At 39.1% G+C, this 18,187-nt stretch overlaps 1 protein-coding gene across 1 annotated transcript in view; it reads right to left on the bottom strand.

Annotated features, from left to right (window-relative positions):
- Positions 1-18,187, bottom strand: part of MYO7B (myosin VIIB) — a 355,055-nt gene that overhangs the window by 292,746 nt on the left and 44,122 nt on the right. The window contains 1 exon segment of the mRNA XM_053711560.1: positions 3,627-3,780. Coding sequence (XP_053567535.1) covers positions 3,627-3,780 — 154 coding nt within the window.

Here is an 18,187-nt window from a genome sequence, read left to right as displayed (position 1 = left end):
ATATTACACATGCCAGAGGATGGTTTTACATATATTACACATTCCAGAGGAGGTTTTTACATATATTACACATGCAAGTGTTTTTACGTGTATTACACATGCCAGAGGAGGGTTTTTACATGTATTACACATGCTAGTATTTTTACGTGTATCACAGATGCCAGAGGAGGGTTTTACATGTATTACACATGCTAGTGTTTTTACGTGTATTTCAGATGCCAGAGAAGGGTGTCACATGTATTACACATGCCGGAGGAGGGTTTTTACATGTATTACACATGCTAGTGTTTTTACGTGTATCACAGATGCCAGAGGAGGGTTTTACATGTATTACACATGCTAGTGTTTTTACGTGTATCACAGATGCCAGAGGAGGGTTTTACATGTATGAAACATGCTAGTGTTTTTACGTGTATCACAGATGCCAGAGGAGGGTTTTACATGTATGAAACATGCCAGAGGAGGGTTTTACATGTATTACACGTGCCAGAGGAGGGTTTTACATGGATTACACATGCCAGAGGAGGGTTTTACATGTATTACACAAGCCAGAGGAGGGTTTTACATGTATTACACATGCCAGAGGAGGGTTTTATATGTATTACACATGCCAGAGGAGGGTTTTACATGTATTACACATGCCAGAGGAGGGTTTTACATGTATTACACATGCCAGAGGGGTTTTACATGTATTACACATGCCAGAGGAGGTTTGTACGTATATTACACATGCCAGAGGATGGTTTTACATATATTACACATGCCAGAGGAGGTTTTTACATATATTACACATGCTAGTGTTTTTACGTGTATTACACATGCCAGAGGAGGGTTTTACATGTATTACACATGCTAGTGTTTTTACGTGTATCACAGATGCCAGAGGAGGGTTTTACATGTATTACACATGCCAGAGGAGGGTTTTACATGTATTACACATGCCAGAGGAGGGTTTTACATGTATTACACGTGCCAGAGGAGGGTTTTACATGTATTACACATGCCAGAGGAGGGTTTTATATGTATTACACATGCCAGAGGAGGGTTTTATATGTATTACACATGCCAGAGGAGGGTTTTACATGTATTACACATGCCAGAGGAGGTTTGTACGTATATTACACATGCCAGAGGATGGTTTTACATATATTACACATGCCAGAGGAGGTTTTTACATATATTACACATGCTAGTGTTTTTACGTGTATTACACATGCCAGAGGAGGGGTTTACATATATTACACATGCCAGAGGAGGGTTTTACATGTATTACACATGCCAGAGGAGGGTTTTACATGGATTACACGTGCCAGAGGAGGGTTTTACATGGATTACACGTGCCTGAGGAGGGTTTTACATGGATTACACATGCCAGAGGAGGGTTTTACATGTATTACACATGCCAGAGGAGGGTTTTACATGTATTACACGTGCCAGAGGGTTTTACATGTATTACACATGCCAGAGGAGGGTTTTACATACAGTGGGGCAAAAAAGTATTTAGTCAGCCACCAATTGTGCAAGTTCTCCCACTTAAGAAGATGAGAGAGGCCTGCAATTTTCATCATAGGTATACCTCAACTATGAGAGGCAAAATGTGGAAACAAATCCAGACAATCACATTGTCTGATTTGGAAAGAATTTATTTGCATATTATGGTGGAAAATAAGTATTTGGTCACCTACAAACAAGCAAGATTTCTGGCTCTCACAGACCTGTATCTTCTTCTTTAAGAGGCTCCTCTGTCCTCCACTCATTACCTGTATTAATGGCACCTGTTTAAACTTGTTATCAGTATAAAAGACACCTGTCCACAACCTCAAACAGTCACACTCCAAACTCCACTATAATGAAGACCAAAGAGCTGTCGAAGGACACCAGAAACAAAATTGTAGACCTGCACCAGGCTGGGAAGACTGAATCTGCAATAGGCAAGCAGCTTGGTGTGAAGAAATCAACTGTGGCAGCAATAATTAGAAAATGGAAGACATACAAGACCACTGATAATCTCCCTCGATCTGGGACTCCACGCAAGATCTCACCCCGTGGGGTAAAAATGATCACAAGAACGGTGAGCAAACGTCCAAGAACCACACGGGGGGACCTAGTGAATGACCTGCAGAGAGCTGGGACCAACGTAACGAAGGCTACCATCAGTAACACACTACGCCGCAAGGGACTCAAATCCTGCAGTGCCAGACGTGTCCCCCTGCTTAAGCCAGTACATGTCCGGGCCCGTCTGAAGTATGCTAGAGAGCATTTGGATGATCCAGAAGTGGACTGGGAGAATGTCATATGGTTAGATGAAACCAAAGTAGAACTGTTTGGTAGAAACACAACTTGTCGTGTTTGGAGGAGAGAGAATGCTGAGTTGCAACCAAAGAACACCATACCTACTGTGAAGCATGGGGGTGGCAACATCATGCTTTGGGGCTGTTCCTCTGCAAAGAGAACAGGACGACTGATCCGTGTACATGAAAGAATGAATGGGGCCATGTATTGTGAGATTTTGAGCGCAAACCTCCTTCCATCAGCAAGGGCATTGAAGATAAAACGTGGCTGGGTCTTTCAGCATGACAATGATCCCAAACACACCGCCCGGGGCAACGAAGGAGTGGCTTCGTAAGAAGCATTTCAAGGTCCTGGAGTGGCCTAGCCAGTCTCCAGATCTCAACCCCATAGAAAAACTTTGAAGGGAGTTGAAAGTCCGTGTTGTCCAGCGACAGCCCCAAAACATCACTGCTCTAGAGGAGATCTGCATGCAGGAATGGGCCAACATACCAGTAACAGTGTGTGACAACCTTGTGAAGACTTACAGAAAACGTTTGACCTCTGTCATTGCCAACAAAGGATATATAACAAAGTATTGAGATGAACTTTTGATATTGACCAAATACTTATTTTCCACCATAATTTGCAAATAAATTCTTTCCAAATCAGACAATGTGATTGTCTGGATTTGTTTCCACATTTTGTCTCTCATAGTTGAGGTATACCTATGATGAAAATTACAGGCCTCTCTCATCTTCTTAAGTGGGAGAACTTGCACAATTGGTGGCTGACTAAATACTTTTTTGCCCCACTGTATATTACACATGCCAGAGGAGGGTTTTACATATATTACACATGCCAGAGGAGGGTTTTACATGTATTACACATGCCAGAGGAGGGTTTTACATATATTACACATGCCAGAGGAGGGTTTTACATGTATTACACGTGCCAGAGGAGGGTTTTACATGTATTACACGTGCCAGAGGAGGGTTTTACATGTATTACACATGCCAGAGGAGGGTTTTACATGTATTACACATGCCAGAGGAGGGTTTTACATGTATTACACATGCCAGAGGAGGGTTTTACATATATTACACATGCCAGAGGAGGGTTTTACATGTATTACACATGCCAGAGGAGGGTTTTACATGTATTACACGTGCCAGAGGGGTTTACATGTATTACACGTGCCAGAGGAGGGTTTTACATGTATTACACGTGCCAGAGGGTTTTACATGTATTACACATAAACTGCATTGAAGTGGTAATAAACACTAAAATACAAACAACAAGACTATTTTTATACATTGATACATAGCATATTTTGTTCAACCAAAGTATAAAGCCACCTTGAAATTCCAGGTTGCCCAGATGAAGTATCGCTGCCAGCAGATTGTTAATTTCATTTTGTTCTTTCTCAGAGAACAGGAGGATCTTCATAGCAGACCGAACCTGAGCATAGGCTGTGGTGTCATTACGTCCCTCGCAGGTTATGCAGTTACCCTGTATTTAAAAGAGAAATCATTATTTATTATTCATTTATTTTATCTTTAATGAATAATTATTCCAGTGGCCAATGATTAAAGGGACATGAATTTTTCTTTCATGATTAATACAGAACATACCTGCTGATTCTTACTTGTATTATAGATTGCAATGTCTGAGCTCAGACAACAAAATCATACATTTTGTGGGTGTATTATTGAGGGACTAAACAGTAGACACTGCTACAACATTCACTTCAAATGGAGGACTGGTAAGTTCACTATCTGAAACTATCTTTGATTACTTACCTTTATTTCATGATGCTTTTTGAAATATTGCTAATTGTTGTGCCTTACCTCTAATTAATGAAGTGAATTAAAGGGACAGTCTAGTCAAATTTAAACTTTCCTAATTTAGATAGGGCATGCAATTTTAAACAACTTTCCAATTTACTTTTATCATCAGATTTACTTTGTTCTCTTTGTATTCTTTGTTGAAATCTAAATCTAGGTAGGCTCATATGCCAATTTCTAAGCCCTTAAAGGCCACCTCTTATCTCAGTGCATCTAGACAGTTTTTTTACAGTTAGACACGGCTAGTTAATGTGTGCCATATAGATAACATTGTGCTCACTCCCGTGGAGTTATTTATGAGTCACTGATTGGATAACATGCAAGTTTGTCAAAAGAACTAATATAAGGGGGCTGTCAGAAGAGGCTTAGATACATGGTAATCACAGAGGTAAAACGTATATTAATATAACAGTGTTGGTTATGCAACACTAAGGAATCTATACTATAATCGCGTTTAATTGTAACGCGTCCGTCGGTGTCGCCAGTTGCACATGCATCCTCAAAGGAATGTTGGAGCCAGCAGAATGTTGGCTGCGCTCGCAGTCAAAAGAATTCACCTGGATGCAGCAAAGGCAAACGGAGCATTACAAAAACAAACAAAAAAAACAAAAACCTAACCGTCCGCAATAAGTAATAAAAAAACCCCAAAAAACTAACCGCCCGCAATAAGTATTTTTTTTAAAAAAAACGAACCGCCCATACGAACTATTAAGAAAAAATAAACTAACTGCCAGCACAAAGTATTAAGAAAAAGAAAAAAAATACCCAATAAAATTATTAACCCCTAAATCTGCCAACCACAACATCGCAAACTACCTAATACACCTATTAACCCCTAATCCGCCAACCCCCCACAACGCATTAAACCTAATTTACCTATTAACTCCTAAACCGCCAACCCCCACAACGCAAAAAACTAATTTAATGACTAAGTCCCCTAACATAATATCCCCTAAATTAACCCCTTAAAGGGACATAACACAAGTAAGAATAGAGACAAAATAATATAATATGTACTTTAATTACTTTACCTGCAAATTTATACTGCAGTGCCTCGCCATTAACCCTTTCTTTTTAGTTTCTGAATTGTAAAGCTCTAACTCCCCCCACACAATTCCTTTTATGGCTGTATCTATGTTTATTGTTCTTTTGGTAAAATGCAAAAGTGAATAGGGATTATCTGCTGGAGCATGCCTAGAAGCTGTGAGCTCAGTTGAAATACAATAACTGTGTCTAAACACTTATAAGAGGGGTGGAGTTAGCTGGTCCAGGCAGTTTAGCTATGTAATTCATTTTGCTTATTTTGGAAAATTATTTTAAAATACTTGCCAGCAATTTTTTAATGCAAACTATTTTAAATTAATTAGTCCTCTTAGGATATGCACAGATGTCAACCTGTTTTTAATTACATAAATGACAATAAAAAAACCCAATACATTTACATTAATCTACAATTACAGAAAATAAAAAAAGGCTAACATTACAAAAAATAATAAACAACACTATCCAAAATAAAAAAAATTAAACCTAATTCCTATGAAAATAAAAAAGCCCCCCCCAATAAAAACACCCCCTAATCTAAGAATAAACTACCAATAGCCCTTAAAAGGGCTTTTTGGAGGGCATTGCCCTAAAGAAATCAGCTCTTTTAAATTAAAAATAAACAAAGTCCCCCCTAAAAATAACCCCCCCCACCAAACCCCCCAAAATAAAATAAACTAACACTAATAAACCTAAAAGGGCATTCAGCTTTTTTTCACTGCCCTTAAAAGGGCATTCAGCTCTATTGAAAATTGACCAATAACCCCTAATCTAAAGAAACCAACCCCCCCCAAAAAAAAACTAACACTAAAGCCCCAAATAGGTACTGACGGTTTTAGAAATCCGGCAGAGAAGGTCTTCCAGGGGGGTTCATCATCTTCATCCACAGCAATGGTGGCGCGGAGCGGAGGTTCGGAGCGGTCTTCATAGATGTGGCGATCCTCGGTGGTGGTCATCTGTGGCGGCGTCGGCGGTGGTCCTCGGCAGCATGGAGGTTCATCTTCATCCGATGTCCGTCGTATACTGAATATTGAATGCAAGGTACCGCAATCAATTTGGGGTACCTTGCATTCCTATTGGCTGAATTTTTCAAAACAGCCAATAAGATTAGAGTTACTGAAATCCTATTGGCTGTTCAAATCAGTCAACAAGATTTCAGTAGCTCTCATCCTATTTCAAAATAGGATGAGAGCTACAAAAATCTTATTGGCTGATTTGAACAGCCAATAGGATTTCAGTAGCTCTAATCCTATTGGCTGTTTTAAAAAATTCAGCCAAAAGGAATGCAATGTACTTCAAATTGATTGCGGTACCTTGCATTCAATATTCAGCATACGACGGACATCGGATGAAGAGGAGCCTCCATGGCGCAAAGGACAACCGCCGCCACAGATGACCACCGCCGAGGATTGCCACATCTGGGAAGACCGCTCCGGACCTCCCCTCCGTGCCGCCTTCGCTGTGGATGAAGATGATGGACCCGCCTAGAAGAAGACCTTCTCTGCCGGACTTCTGAAACCGTGAGAACCTATTTGGGGCTTTAGTGTTAGTTTTTTTTTTAATTTTTGGGGGTTTTGTTTATTTAGATTAGGGTTCATTAGGCAATTTCAAAAAGAGCTGAATGCCCTTTTAAGGGCAGTGAAAAAGAGCTGGATGCCCTTTTAAAGGCAATGCCCATACAAATGCCCCTTTAGGGGCAGGTATATTAGTGTTAGTTTTTTTATTTTGGGGGGTTTGGTGAGTGAGGGAGTTTTACTGTTAGGGGGGACTTTGTTTATTTTTAATGTAAACGAACTGATTTCTTTAGAGCAATCAGGGATAGGCACGGACCAATGCTGTGGCGGACATTTTCCAAAGTACAGACCTAAGTGAAGGACACCAAGGTAGATTTCAAATTAAAAACATCAAAAAACACTCTCTTTACCAATAGGGTAGTGGATGCATGGTGGAATAGTTATCCATCAGAAGTGGTAGAGACAGTGAAGGAGTTTAAAAATGCATGGGATCGACATAAGGCTATGCTAGGTATAAGATAAGGCCAGGAAATAATAAAACTATTCAGAAAATTGGGCAGACTAGATGGGCCGAATGGTTCCTATCTGCCAACACATTCTATTTCTATTCTAAGTTTCTATAAGTCAGGAGAGCGGCACTTTGCTTTCAAATAGGCTGCTTGCTGGATGCCCCTGGTCTAGTTCCACAAGTACAAATTAGTCATCTAATCAAACAAGTTTAAAATAACATTTATATAAAGACTGCTTGTGGTATACTAGTATAAAATGTTTTCAAAATTCTAACTTTTTTTTTTTTTTTGTTGCATTGAGAGTCAGCCAATAGGATTTTTTCTACCTTAATTCCGATTGGCTAATAGAATTCTATCAGCCAATCAGGATCTAAGGGACGCCATATTGGATGACGTCACTTAAAGGAACCTTCATTCAGTAAGAAGACTCCGGATGAAGAGGATGCTCTGCATCGGATGTCTTGAAGATGGAGCCGCTCCGCGTCGGATGGATGAAGATAGAAGATGCCGTCTGGATGAAGACTTCTGCCCGTCTGGAGGACCCCTTCGCCCGGCTTGGATGAAGACTTCTCCCGGCTTCGTTTAGGACTTCGGCCCGGTTGGATGAAGACTTCTGCCGCTTCCTTGAAGATGGATGTCCGGTCTTCAGAACTGTAAGTCGATCTTCAGGGGGTTAGTGTTAAGTTTTTTAAGGGTGTATTGGATGGGTTTTATTTTTAGATTAGGGGTTTGGGCCGCAATAGAGCAAACTGCCCTTTTAAGAGCAATGCCCATCCAAATGCCCTTTTCAGGGCAATGGGGAGCTTAGGTTTTTTTTTAGTTAGTATTTTATTTGGGGGTTTGGTTGTGTGGGTGGTGGGTTTTACTGTTGGGGGGGTTGTTTGTATTTTTTTTTAGAGGTAAAAGAGCTGATTTCTTTGGGGCAATGCCCCGCAAAAGGTCCTTTTAAGGGCTATTCATAGTATAGTTTAGGCTAGGGTTTTTTTTATTTTGGGGGGGCCTTTTTATTTTGATAGCGCTATTAGATTAGGTGTAATTAGTTTAAAAATCTGTAATTTGTTTATTTTTTTCTGTAATTTTGTGTTTGTTTTTTTTTACTTTAGCTAATTTAATTTAATTTATTTAATTGTTGTTAATTTAGTTATTGCATTTAATTGTAGTGTAGTGTTAGGTGTTAGTGTAACTTAGGTTAGGTTTTATTTTACGGGTCAATTTGTATTTATTTTAGCTAGGTAGTTATTTAATAGTTAATAATTATTTAGTAACTATTCTACCTAGTTAAAATAAATACAAACTTGCCTGTAAAATAAAATTAAACCATAAGCTAGATACAATGTAACTATTAGTTATATTGTAGCTATCTTAGGGTTTATTTTATAGGTAAGTATTTAGTTTTAAATAGGAATTATTTAGTTATTAATAGTAAGTTTTCTTTAGATTTATTGTAATTATATTTAAGTTAGGGGGTTTTAGGGTTAGACTTAGGTTTAGGGGTTAATACATTTAGTGTTGGGGCGGCAGATTAGGGGTTAATAAGTGTAGGTAGGTTGCGGCGACATTGGGGGCGGCAGATTAGGGCTTAATAAATATAATGTAGGTGTCGGCGATGTTGGGAGCGGCAGATTAGGGGTTAATAAGTGTAAGATTAGGGGTGTTTAGACTCGGGGTTCATGTTAGGGTGTTAGGTGTAAACATAAAATGTGATTCCCCATAGGAATCAATGGGGCTGCGTTAAGGAGTTTTACGCTGCTTTTTTGCAGGTGTTAGACTTTTTTTCAGCCGGCTCTCCCCTTTGATTCCTATGGGGAAATCGTGCACAAGCATGTACGACCAGCTCACCGCTGACTTAAGCAGCACTGGTATTGGAGTGCAGTAATGAGCAAAATTTTGCTCAACGCTCACTTCTTGCCTAATAACGCCAAACCCCAAAGGTGATATTACAAAAAATAAAAAATGTAAATGACAAAATAATAAACAAAGCTATACAAAATAAAAAATTTAAACCTAAATACCCCTAAAAAATAAAAAATCCCCCAAATTAACCCCCCATAATCTATTAATAAACTACCAATAGCCCTTAAAAGGGCCTTTGGTAGAGCATTGCCCTAAAGAAATCAGCTCTTTTACATGTAAAAATCACAAAGTACCTCTTTACAGTAAAACAACCAACCCCCCCTAAAATAAAAAAACCTAAGTCTAAAAAAACCTAAGCTACTTATTGCCCCTAAAGCGGCATTTGTATGGGCATTGCCCTTAAAAGGGCAATCAGCTCTTTTGCAGCCCTAAAAACCCTAATAAAAAAAAAACACCCCCCCCCCCAAAAAAAGCCTAAGACTAAGCCCCAAATAGGTACTCACCTTTCCTGAAGTCCAGCGGTGAAGGTCTTCTTCCAGACAGCTCTATCATCTTCTATCTTCATCCGGAGCGAAGGCGGAGCGGATCGGTCTTCCCCGATGCGCGGATCCGGAGCAGCGGTCCTCAGCGGCGGCGATACTCAGCGGTGTGGAGGCTCCTCTTCATCCGATCTCCAGCGTACACTGAAAATTGAATGCAAGGTACCACATTCAATGTGGGGTACCTTGCATTCCTATTGGCTGAAATTTTGAAATCAGCCAATAGGATGAGAGCTACTGAAATCATATTGGCTGTTCAAATCAGCCAATAAGATTTCAGTAGCTCTCATCCTATTGGCTGATTTCAAAATTTTATTTTAAAATATGGGGTACCTTGCATTTAATCTTCAGTGTGCGGCGGACGATCGCATAAAGAGGAGCCTCTACGCTGCTTTGGACCACCGCCGCTAAAAACCGCCGTTGTAACATTCTGTCTTTCCCTTTAAGAGGTGTGAACCGATCAGCCTATATAATGCAGCTGTTACTTCATTACCATGCTTGGTATTGAAGTTTGAACCGCTTCCTGCTCAACCTGCTTCATTTTTGTTAGAAGCTTATTTCTCAATGTTTTCTCTATGGATATTATTTTTTCAACATACTACATAGGACTACCTTTGGTTAAAGTTTCCTAATAGAAGAGGATTTGGATTTCCTTACTCCTGCTTACCAGCCTCCTGCAGAGATCGTTTCTTCATTTTCACTCACTTGTTATTTGACTTGTGGACTTTTTTTTTTTTTTTTTGCTATTAATAAAGGTGTGATTATTTTTGCACTTCTCGTCTCAGTCTGATTCCTGGCACCCTGACATTACGCAAAGGCCATGAACCCTGATGGTGCTAATAATCCACCTTTACCTGCCATCATTTCCAGGATGGATGAAAAGGATCACCGCTTGGATCAATTTGCACTAGCCCTGCAAACCCTGCTGACTCACACTGCACATTTGGACCAAAGTGTCCCGCAAGTTATGGTTGCTCCTGTTTCCGCTGCTGCACCTATGCCTGCCAGGAGCATGTCCGGTTCTGCACCTCTACCTCAGCGATATGGAGGTGATCCTATTCAGTGCAGAGGGTTTTTGAACCAGGTGGGCATTTACTTTGAGATGTTACCTCAGGCGTTTCCCTCTGACAGAGCTAAGGTGGGATTTCTCATGTCGTTACTCTCTGACACAGCTCTTGCCTGGGCTAATCCCTTGTGGGAGACTAATAAACCTTTGATTTCAAATTACCCTGAATTTGTGGCCTCCTTTCGAAGGGTATTTGATGTTCCGGCTCGCTCCTCCTCTGCTGCTAAACGACTCATGTCCATTCAGCAAGGTACAAGATCTGTTGCTCAGTATGCTATTGAGTTCCGTACGCTTGCCGCAGAGGTAGGTTGGAACAATGAAGCCCTTGTTGCCGCCTTCTTTCATGGGCTCTCTGCTGCGATTAAAGACGAAGTTGCTGCCAGAAATTTACCAGAGGATCTCGAGGCATTGGTGTCTTTTTTGATCTGCTACGTATTCGTTCCCACCCATGCCTCCCTCTCCTCCCATGCCTCCTGGTCCTGAGTCACCAGGTACTGCTGAGCCGATGCAGTTGGGATTCACGCGTCTCTCCGCGGCGGAGAAGGCCTTTAGGAGGAGGGAGGGGCTCTGCCTCTATTGTGGGTTACAGGGCCACCTTTTGAAGTCTTGTCCTACATGGCCGGGAAACACTCACACCTAAGGTCCTGTCAGGGGCAGACCTTGGGTGGTTTATCCTCGTCCCCGGAATCGCTTAAGGAGCAACCTTTGGTCACGGTTGTCCTTTCCTGGGTGGACTCCTCCATAGTCACTCAGGCTCTTGTTGACTCCGGTGCTGCGGGCTATTTCATTGACAGTGCTTTTGTATCAAAGCACTCCATTCCTGTTTTGCCTCGGTCCGTTCCGCTTGCTATTGAGGCCATTAATGGCAGGCGAAAAACAAAGAAAAAAATTGAAACACTAAGAGTGCTCTGGTATATCCATTATAGAACAGTGAGGTAGTATGCAGTGGGTGTAAGGTAAAACTTAACATTTAATTGTATTAATTAAAAAGGTAGTAATGACTACCTGTGTAGTGCATTAAAAGCTGTATTGTGGTACAGTAGAGCTAGTGAACCTAGGAGAGTATCCTTAAAGACGTAGCTGCAACAATGTAACCAAGTATAAAGTCTATAAACATAGAAGGGAATGGGTCTGCTGCAAAAACACCATAAAATGCTCGAGGATTGCACTAAAACTAATCTACAAAAGAGGACAAGCCTCAACCAATTATGCTAAGCTGGTGCAGTACTGGAGCGGTGTATATGGCAGCAGAAATTCCAATATTCAATTAAGGAATGGATACAAAGTAGCGCTAAGTAACGTCTATGAGGTTGCAGAGCTCTCAATTAAGCGCCTGATGCGCATTTCGCCCTATCCGGGCTTTGTCAAAGGCTAACCCGACTGGGTAGAGCCTCACTGTTTAAAAATGGTATGGTGGCCAATCAAAGGGGTCCTACACACCCCTTTCGCATTCGTACATGTGGGCGTCACTTCTAATTGGCTATGGTTTACCACATGACTTCACTCGAGTAGAGTCACATGGGGCAGGAAAATATTGACAGCGCTTGAGATTGTAAATACAATCTGCGCTAGAATGACAGTGAATATCATCAACTAAAGGTGTTACAATGATTTCTGTATTGCGTAATATCTAGTAATTCCGCACTTAAAATTAATTTATGCAGTAAATATATCTGCGGGAAGGGAGATCTTACCATTGTTTCAAAGGCTAACATAAACCTGCGATTATTGGAGAGTATTTCTTACAAATATCTATCTTTATATACTCCCATCATTAGCAACTGTCAGTAGTTATAGAGTACAATTTTAACGTTATTGATCAAAAATTATGGGGTTACTCTCATATACGGTGGTCTCAGATATAAATGAGGGTTATGTATAGTTATTATTATATGTGTGTTAAGAACCCGATTACAAAGATATAGATGAGACAACTGGTGTAAAGTATCTCCGGGGTGTCTGTATGTACTTTCAATCATGGTTCAAAGACTTCACATCTCATCAATACTCAAAGATTAGTCTCACAATAGTGACCTTGGTTACATATAATTTCAGTATTATTAACCTTCAACAAAGGATAGACTTGAGAATAAGGTCAATGGTTTGTAATTTTACATTCCCACTAAGGAATGGATATAATACAATTGTTAGCCTCTTAGTTAAGTGGCAAATATCCTGGTTGATTATTGGGTTAAGTATGCTATCAATATCATATTGCTTCAACAAAGGATAGGCATTAGAACAAAATCAGAAATTATTGCATTTTAGTATTATTCCTTTTCCTAACGATATAGCAAAAATGATAATCATAGTGGCAAATATCCAGTTAGACCTGGTCATAGACTAAAGTCTCATAAAAATGCTATATTCTTCTGGATCATAACAGCAAGATGAAAGAGGAAATGTTCTAATGTCAATGTTGTTTATTAAACTTTCAATGAGCACGTAATTCGTTTTTATTAGTATGGATTATAAGAAGGAGTTATATCCGTCCTGTTCGTTCAATCCATATGGTGTTAAGGTTTTCAGCCAAAAAATCCATCGGCACTCAGCCTGTAACAACATATTTTCCACATTTCCTCCTCTAATGCCTGTCTTAATTACTTGTAAAACTGCAATTTTCAGATCTGGTTTGTTACCATGTTTGCGAAGATAGTGTTTCGCCACTGGTGTTAGGGTTTTGCCTTTCTTATTGTCTGTTTCACAGTTTTTTATGCTATTGATGTGTTCTCCCAGTCTGACGCGGAGTTCCCGTGTCGTGATGCCTATGTATTTCATTCCACATTTACAGAAAAGGCAATAGACCACATTTTTAGTTTTACAGTTTGCAAAACTGAACATTCGTTTAGTGTCGCCCACACAGGTAGTGAATTCCCTTTCGTTTGTCATAAATTTACAGAAACTGCAGTTCCCACGGGCATAGGTTCCAGTAATGTTCCTATTACTTGGATTTCTTCTTGTAAAGTGACTCTTGACCAGTCTGTTCCCAATGGTGGGAGCTCTTCTCCAACTGGTTAAAATTCTCTTACCCAAGCATTTCGATAGGGATTCATCTGATTTCAGTATGTTACTGTGTTTGTTCAGAATTTCACTTATTTTAGTGCAGTTAGCATTAAAAGTCGTCACAAATCTAATTTCGTTGGCAGTACTTTTTATTTTGGTCTTAGGAGTTAGAAGGGAGTCACGTAAAGTTCTTTTAGCCCTTTGGTAAGCTACACGTATTACTTTTCGGCTATAACCTCTTTCTCTCAACCTTATTTTCAATTCTTTTGCTCTTTTGTTAAACACTTCAAAATCAGTGCAATTTCTCCTAATCCTCAGAAATTCTCCAGTAGGTATCGCTTTTTTGGTACTTTCAGCATGGCAACTATCATATTGTAAGATAGAATTGGTTGCTGTATCCTTCCTGTAAAGATCCGTTTTTATTTTATTATTCACATCCTTATAGATTGAGATGCCAAGAAATTCTACTTTATCCCTACTTAGATTGTAGGTCAGTTTTAGGTTCATTGTATTCTGATTCAGAATGGAGATGAATTCCTTGAAAAGTGTTTCGTTGCCTGTCCATATTATGAAGAGGTCATCAATATAGCGGCACCATAAACTGATGTGTTCCGTATATGCTGTTAGATTTTCATTAAAGACATGTTCTCTTTCCCACCAACCAAGATATATGTTCGCATATGTGGGTGCGCAAGATGACCCCATGGCAGTGCCTTGTATTTGGAGATAGAAGTAATCATTAAAGACAAAATAATTGTGTTTCAATACGAATGTAACTAATTCTATCACAAATTTATTGCGCTCCATTCTGTCACTTGATTGCATACTAAGAAAGTACTCTACTGCTTGGCAACCATATTCATGTTTGATTGACGTATATAGTGATTCAACATCACATGTAATTAATATTGAATCATCTTCTAATGTTAAATCATTCAGTTTACTGAGGATGTCCATCGTATCCCTGGTGTATGATGGTAGAGTCCAGACTATTTCCCTTAGGTATAAATCAAGGAATCGGCTCGCTTGCTCACACAGGCTGTTTATGCTTTATTTTTGAGTGAATACAATAAGCTAATTGATAATGCTAAAGATAATGACTTAATAAGTCAAAGAGAATACTCTTTTTTACAAGTAAAGACACCAAGAATTGCAACACTCTACCTACTACCCAAAGTCCACAAAAATAAAGAATCTCCACCAGGAAGACCGATAGTGTCAAGCATAAACAGCCTGTGTGAGCAAGCGAGCCGATTCCTTGATTTATACCTAAGGGAAATAGTCTGGACTCTACCATCATACACCAGGGATACGATGGACATCCTCAGTAAACTGAATGATTTAACATTAGAAGATGATTCAATATTAATTACATGTGATGTTGAATCACTATATACGTCAATCAAACATGAATATGGTTGCCAAGCAGTAGAGTACTTTCTTAGTATGCAATCAAGTGACAGAATGGAGCGCAATAAATTTGTGATAGAATTACTTACATTCGTATTGAAACACAATTATTTTGTCTTTAATGATTACTTCTATCTCCAAATACAAGGCACTGCCATGGGGTCATCTTGCGCACCCACATATGCGAACATATATCTTGGTTGGTGGGAAAGAGAACATGTCTTTAATGAAAATCTAACAGCATATACGGAACACATCAGTTTATGGTGCCGCTATATTGATGACCTCTTCATAATATGGACAGGCAACGAAACACTTTTCAAGGAATTCATCTCCATTCTGAATCAGAATACAATGAACCTAAAACTGACCTACAATCTAAGTAGGGATAAAGTAGAATTTCTTGACATCTCAATCTATAAGGATGTGAATAATAAAATAAAAACGGATCTTTACAGGAAGGATACAGCAATCAATTCTATCTTACAATATGATAGTTGCCATGCTGAAAGTACCAAAAAAGCTATACCTACTGGAGAATTTCTGAGGATTAGGAGAAATTGCACTGATTTTGAAGTGTTTAACAAAAGAGCAAAAGAATTGAAAATAAGGTTGAGAGAAAGAGGTTATAGCCGAAAAGTAATACGTGTAGCTTACCAAAGGGCTAAAAGAACTTTACGTGACTCCCTTCTAACTCCTAAGACCAAAATAAAAAGTACTGCCAAAGAAATTAGATTTGTGACGACTTTTAATGCTAACTGCACTAAAATAAGTGAAATTCTGAACAAACACAGTAACATACTGAAATCAGATGAATCCCTATCGAAATGCTTGGGTAAGAGAATTTTAACCAGTTGGAGAAGAGCTCCCACCATTGGGAACAGACTGGTCAAGAGTCACTTTACAAGAAGAAATCCAAGTAATAGGAACATTACTGGAACCTATGCCTGTGGGAACTGCAGTTTCTGTAAATTTATGACAAACGAAAGGGAATTCACTACCTGTGTGGGCGACACTAAACGAATGTTCAGTTTTGCAAACTGTAAAACTAAAAATGTGGTCTATTGCCTTTTCTGTAAATGTGGAATGAAATACATAGGCATCACGACACGGGAACTCCGCGTCAGACTGGGAGAACACATCAATAGCATAAAAAACTGTGAAACAGACAATAAGAAAGGCAAAACCCTAACACCAGTGGCGAAACACTATCTTCGCAAACATGGTAACAAACCAGATCTGAAAATTGCAGTTTTACAAGTAATTAAGACAGGCATTAGAGGAGGAAATGTGGAAAATATGTTGTTACAGGCTGAGTGCCGATGGATTTTTTGGCTGAAAACCTTAACACCATATGGATTGAACGAACAGGACGGATATAACTCCTTCTTATAATCCATACTAATAAAAACGAATTACGTGCTCATTGAAAGTTTAATAAACAACATTGACATTAGAACATTTCCTCTTTCATCTTGCTGTTATGATCCAGAAGAATATAGCATTTTTATGAGACTTTAGTCTATGACCAGGTCTAACTGGATATTTGCCACTATGATTATAATTTTTGCTATATCGTTAGGAAAAGGAATAATACTAAAATGCAATAATTTCTGATTTTGTTCTAATGCCTATCCTTTGTTGAAGCAATATGATATTGATAGCATACTTAACCCAATAATCAACCAGGATATTTGCCACTTAACTAAGAGGCTAACAATTGTATTATATCCATTCCTTAGTGGGAATGTAAAATTACAAACCATTGACCTTATTCTCAAGTCTATCCTTTGTTGAAGGTTAATAATACTGAAATTATATGTAACCAAGGTCACTATTGTGAGACTAATCTTTGAGTATTGATGAGATGTGAAGTCTTTGAACCATGATTGAAAGTACATACAGACACCCCGGAGATACTTTACACCAGTTGTCTCATCTATATCTTTGTAATCGGGTTCTTAACACACATATAATAATAACTATACATAACCCTCATTTATATCTGAGACCACCGTATATGAGAGTAACCCCATAATTTTTGATCAATAACGTTAAAATTGTACTCTATAACTACTGACAGTTGCTAATGATGGGAGTATATAAAGATAGATATTTGTAAGAAATACTCTCCAATAATCGCAGGTTTAGGTTAGCCTTTGAAACAATGGTAAGATCTCCCTTCCCGCAGATATATTTACTGCATAAATTAATTTTAAGTGCAGAATTACTAGATATTACGCAATACAGAAATCATTGTAACACCTTTAGTTGATGATATTCACTGTCATTCTAGCGCAGATTGTATTTACAATCTCAAGCGCTGTCAATATTTTCCTGCCCCATGTGACTCTACTCGAGTGAAGTCATGTGGTAAACCATAGCCAATTAGAAGTGACGCCCATGTGTACGAATGTGAAAGGGGTGTGTAGGACCCCTTTGATTGGCCACCATACCATTTTTAAACAGTGAGGCTCTACCCAGTCGGGCTAGCCTTTGACAAAGCCCGGATAGGGCGAAATGCGCATCAGGCGCTTAATTGAGAGCTCTGCAACCTCATAGACGTTACTTAGCGCTACTTTGTATCCATTCCTTAATTGAATATTGGAATTTCTGCTGCCATATACACCGCTCCAGTACTGCACCAGCTTAGCATAATTGGTTGAGGCTTGTCCTCTTTTGTAGATTAGTTTTAGTGCAATCCTCGAGCATTTTATGGTGTTTTTGCAGCAGACCCATTCCCTTCTATGTTTATAGACTTTATACTTGGTTACATTGTTGCAGCTACGTCTTTAAGGATACTCTCCTAGGTTCACTAGCTCTACTGTACCACAATACAGCTTTTAATGCACTACACAGGTAGTCATTACTACCTTTTTAATTAATACAATTAAATGTTAAGTTTTACCTTACACCCACTGCATACTACCTCACTGTTCTATAATTGAAACACTAAGAGTGCTCTGGTATATCCATTTTTTTCTTTGTTTTTCTACTACTTTAACCGGATAAAGAGCACCCCCCACCAGATTTATAGTGAATAGCTAATTCAGGAATACTTGGGTCAGATTACCCTAGATATACTATATACTAGCTTATAAATTATTTTGGGGTCTAGTTATATTGAATCCATTCC

Source organism: Bombina bombina, chromosome 4, assembly GCF_027579735.1.
Source record: "Bombina bombina isolate aBomBom1 chromosome 4, aBomBom1.pri, whole genome shotgun sequence".
Taxonomy (NCBI): domain Eukaryota; kingdom Metazoa; phylum Chordata; class Amphibia; order Anura; family Bombinatoridae; genus Bombina; species Bombina bombina.
This window is presented reverse-complemented; position numbering and strand designations above follow the sequence as displayed.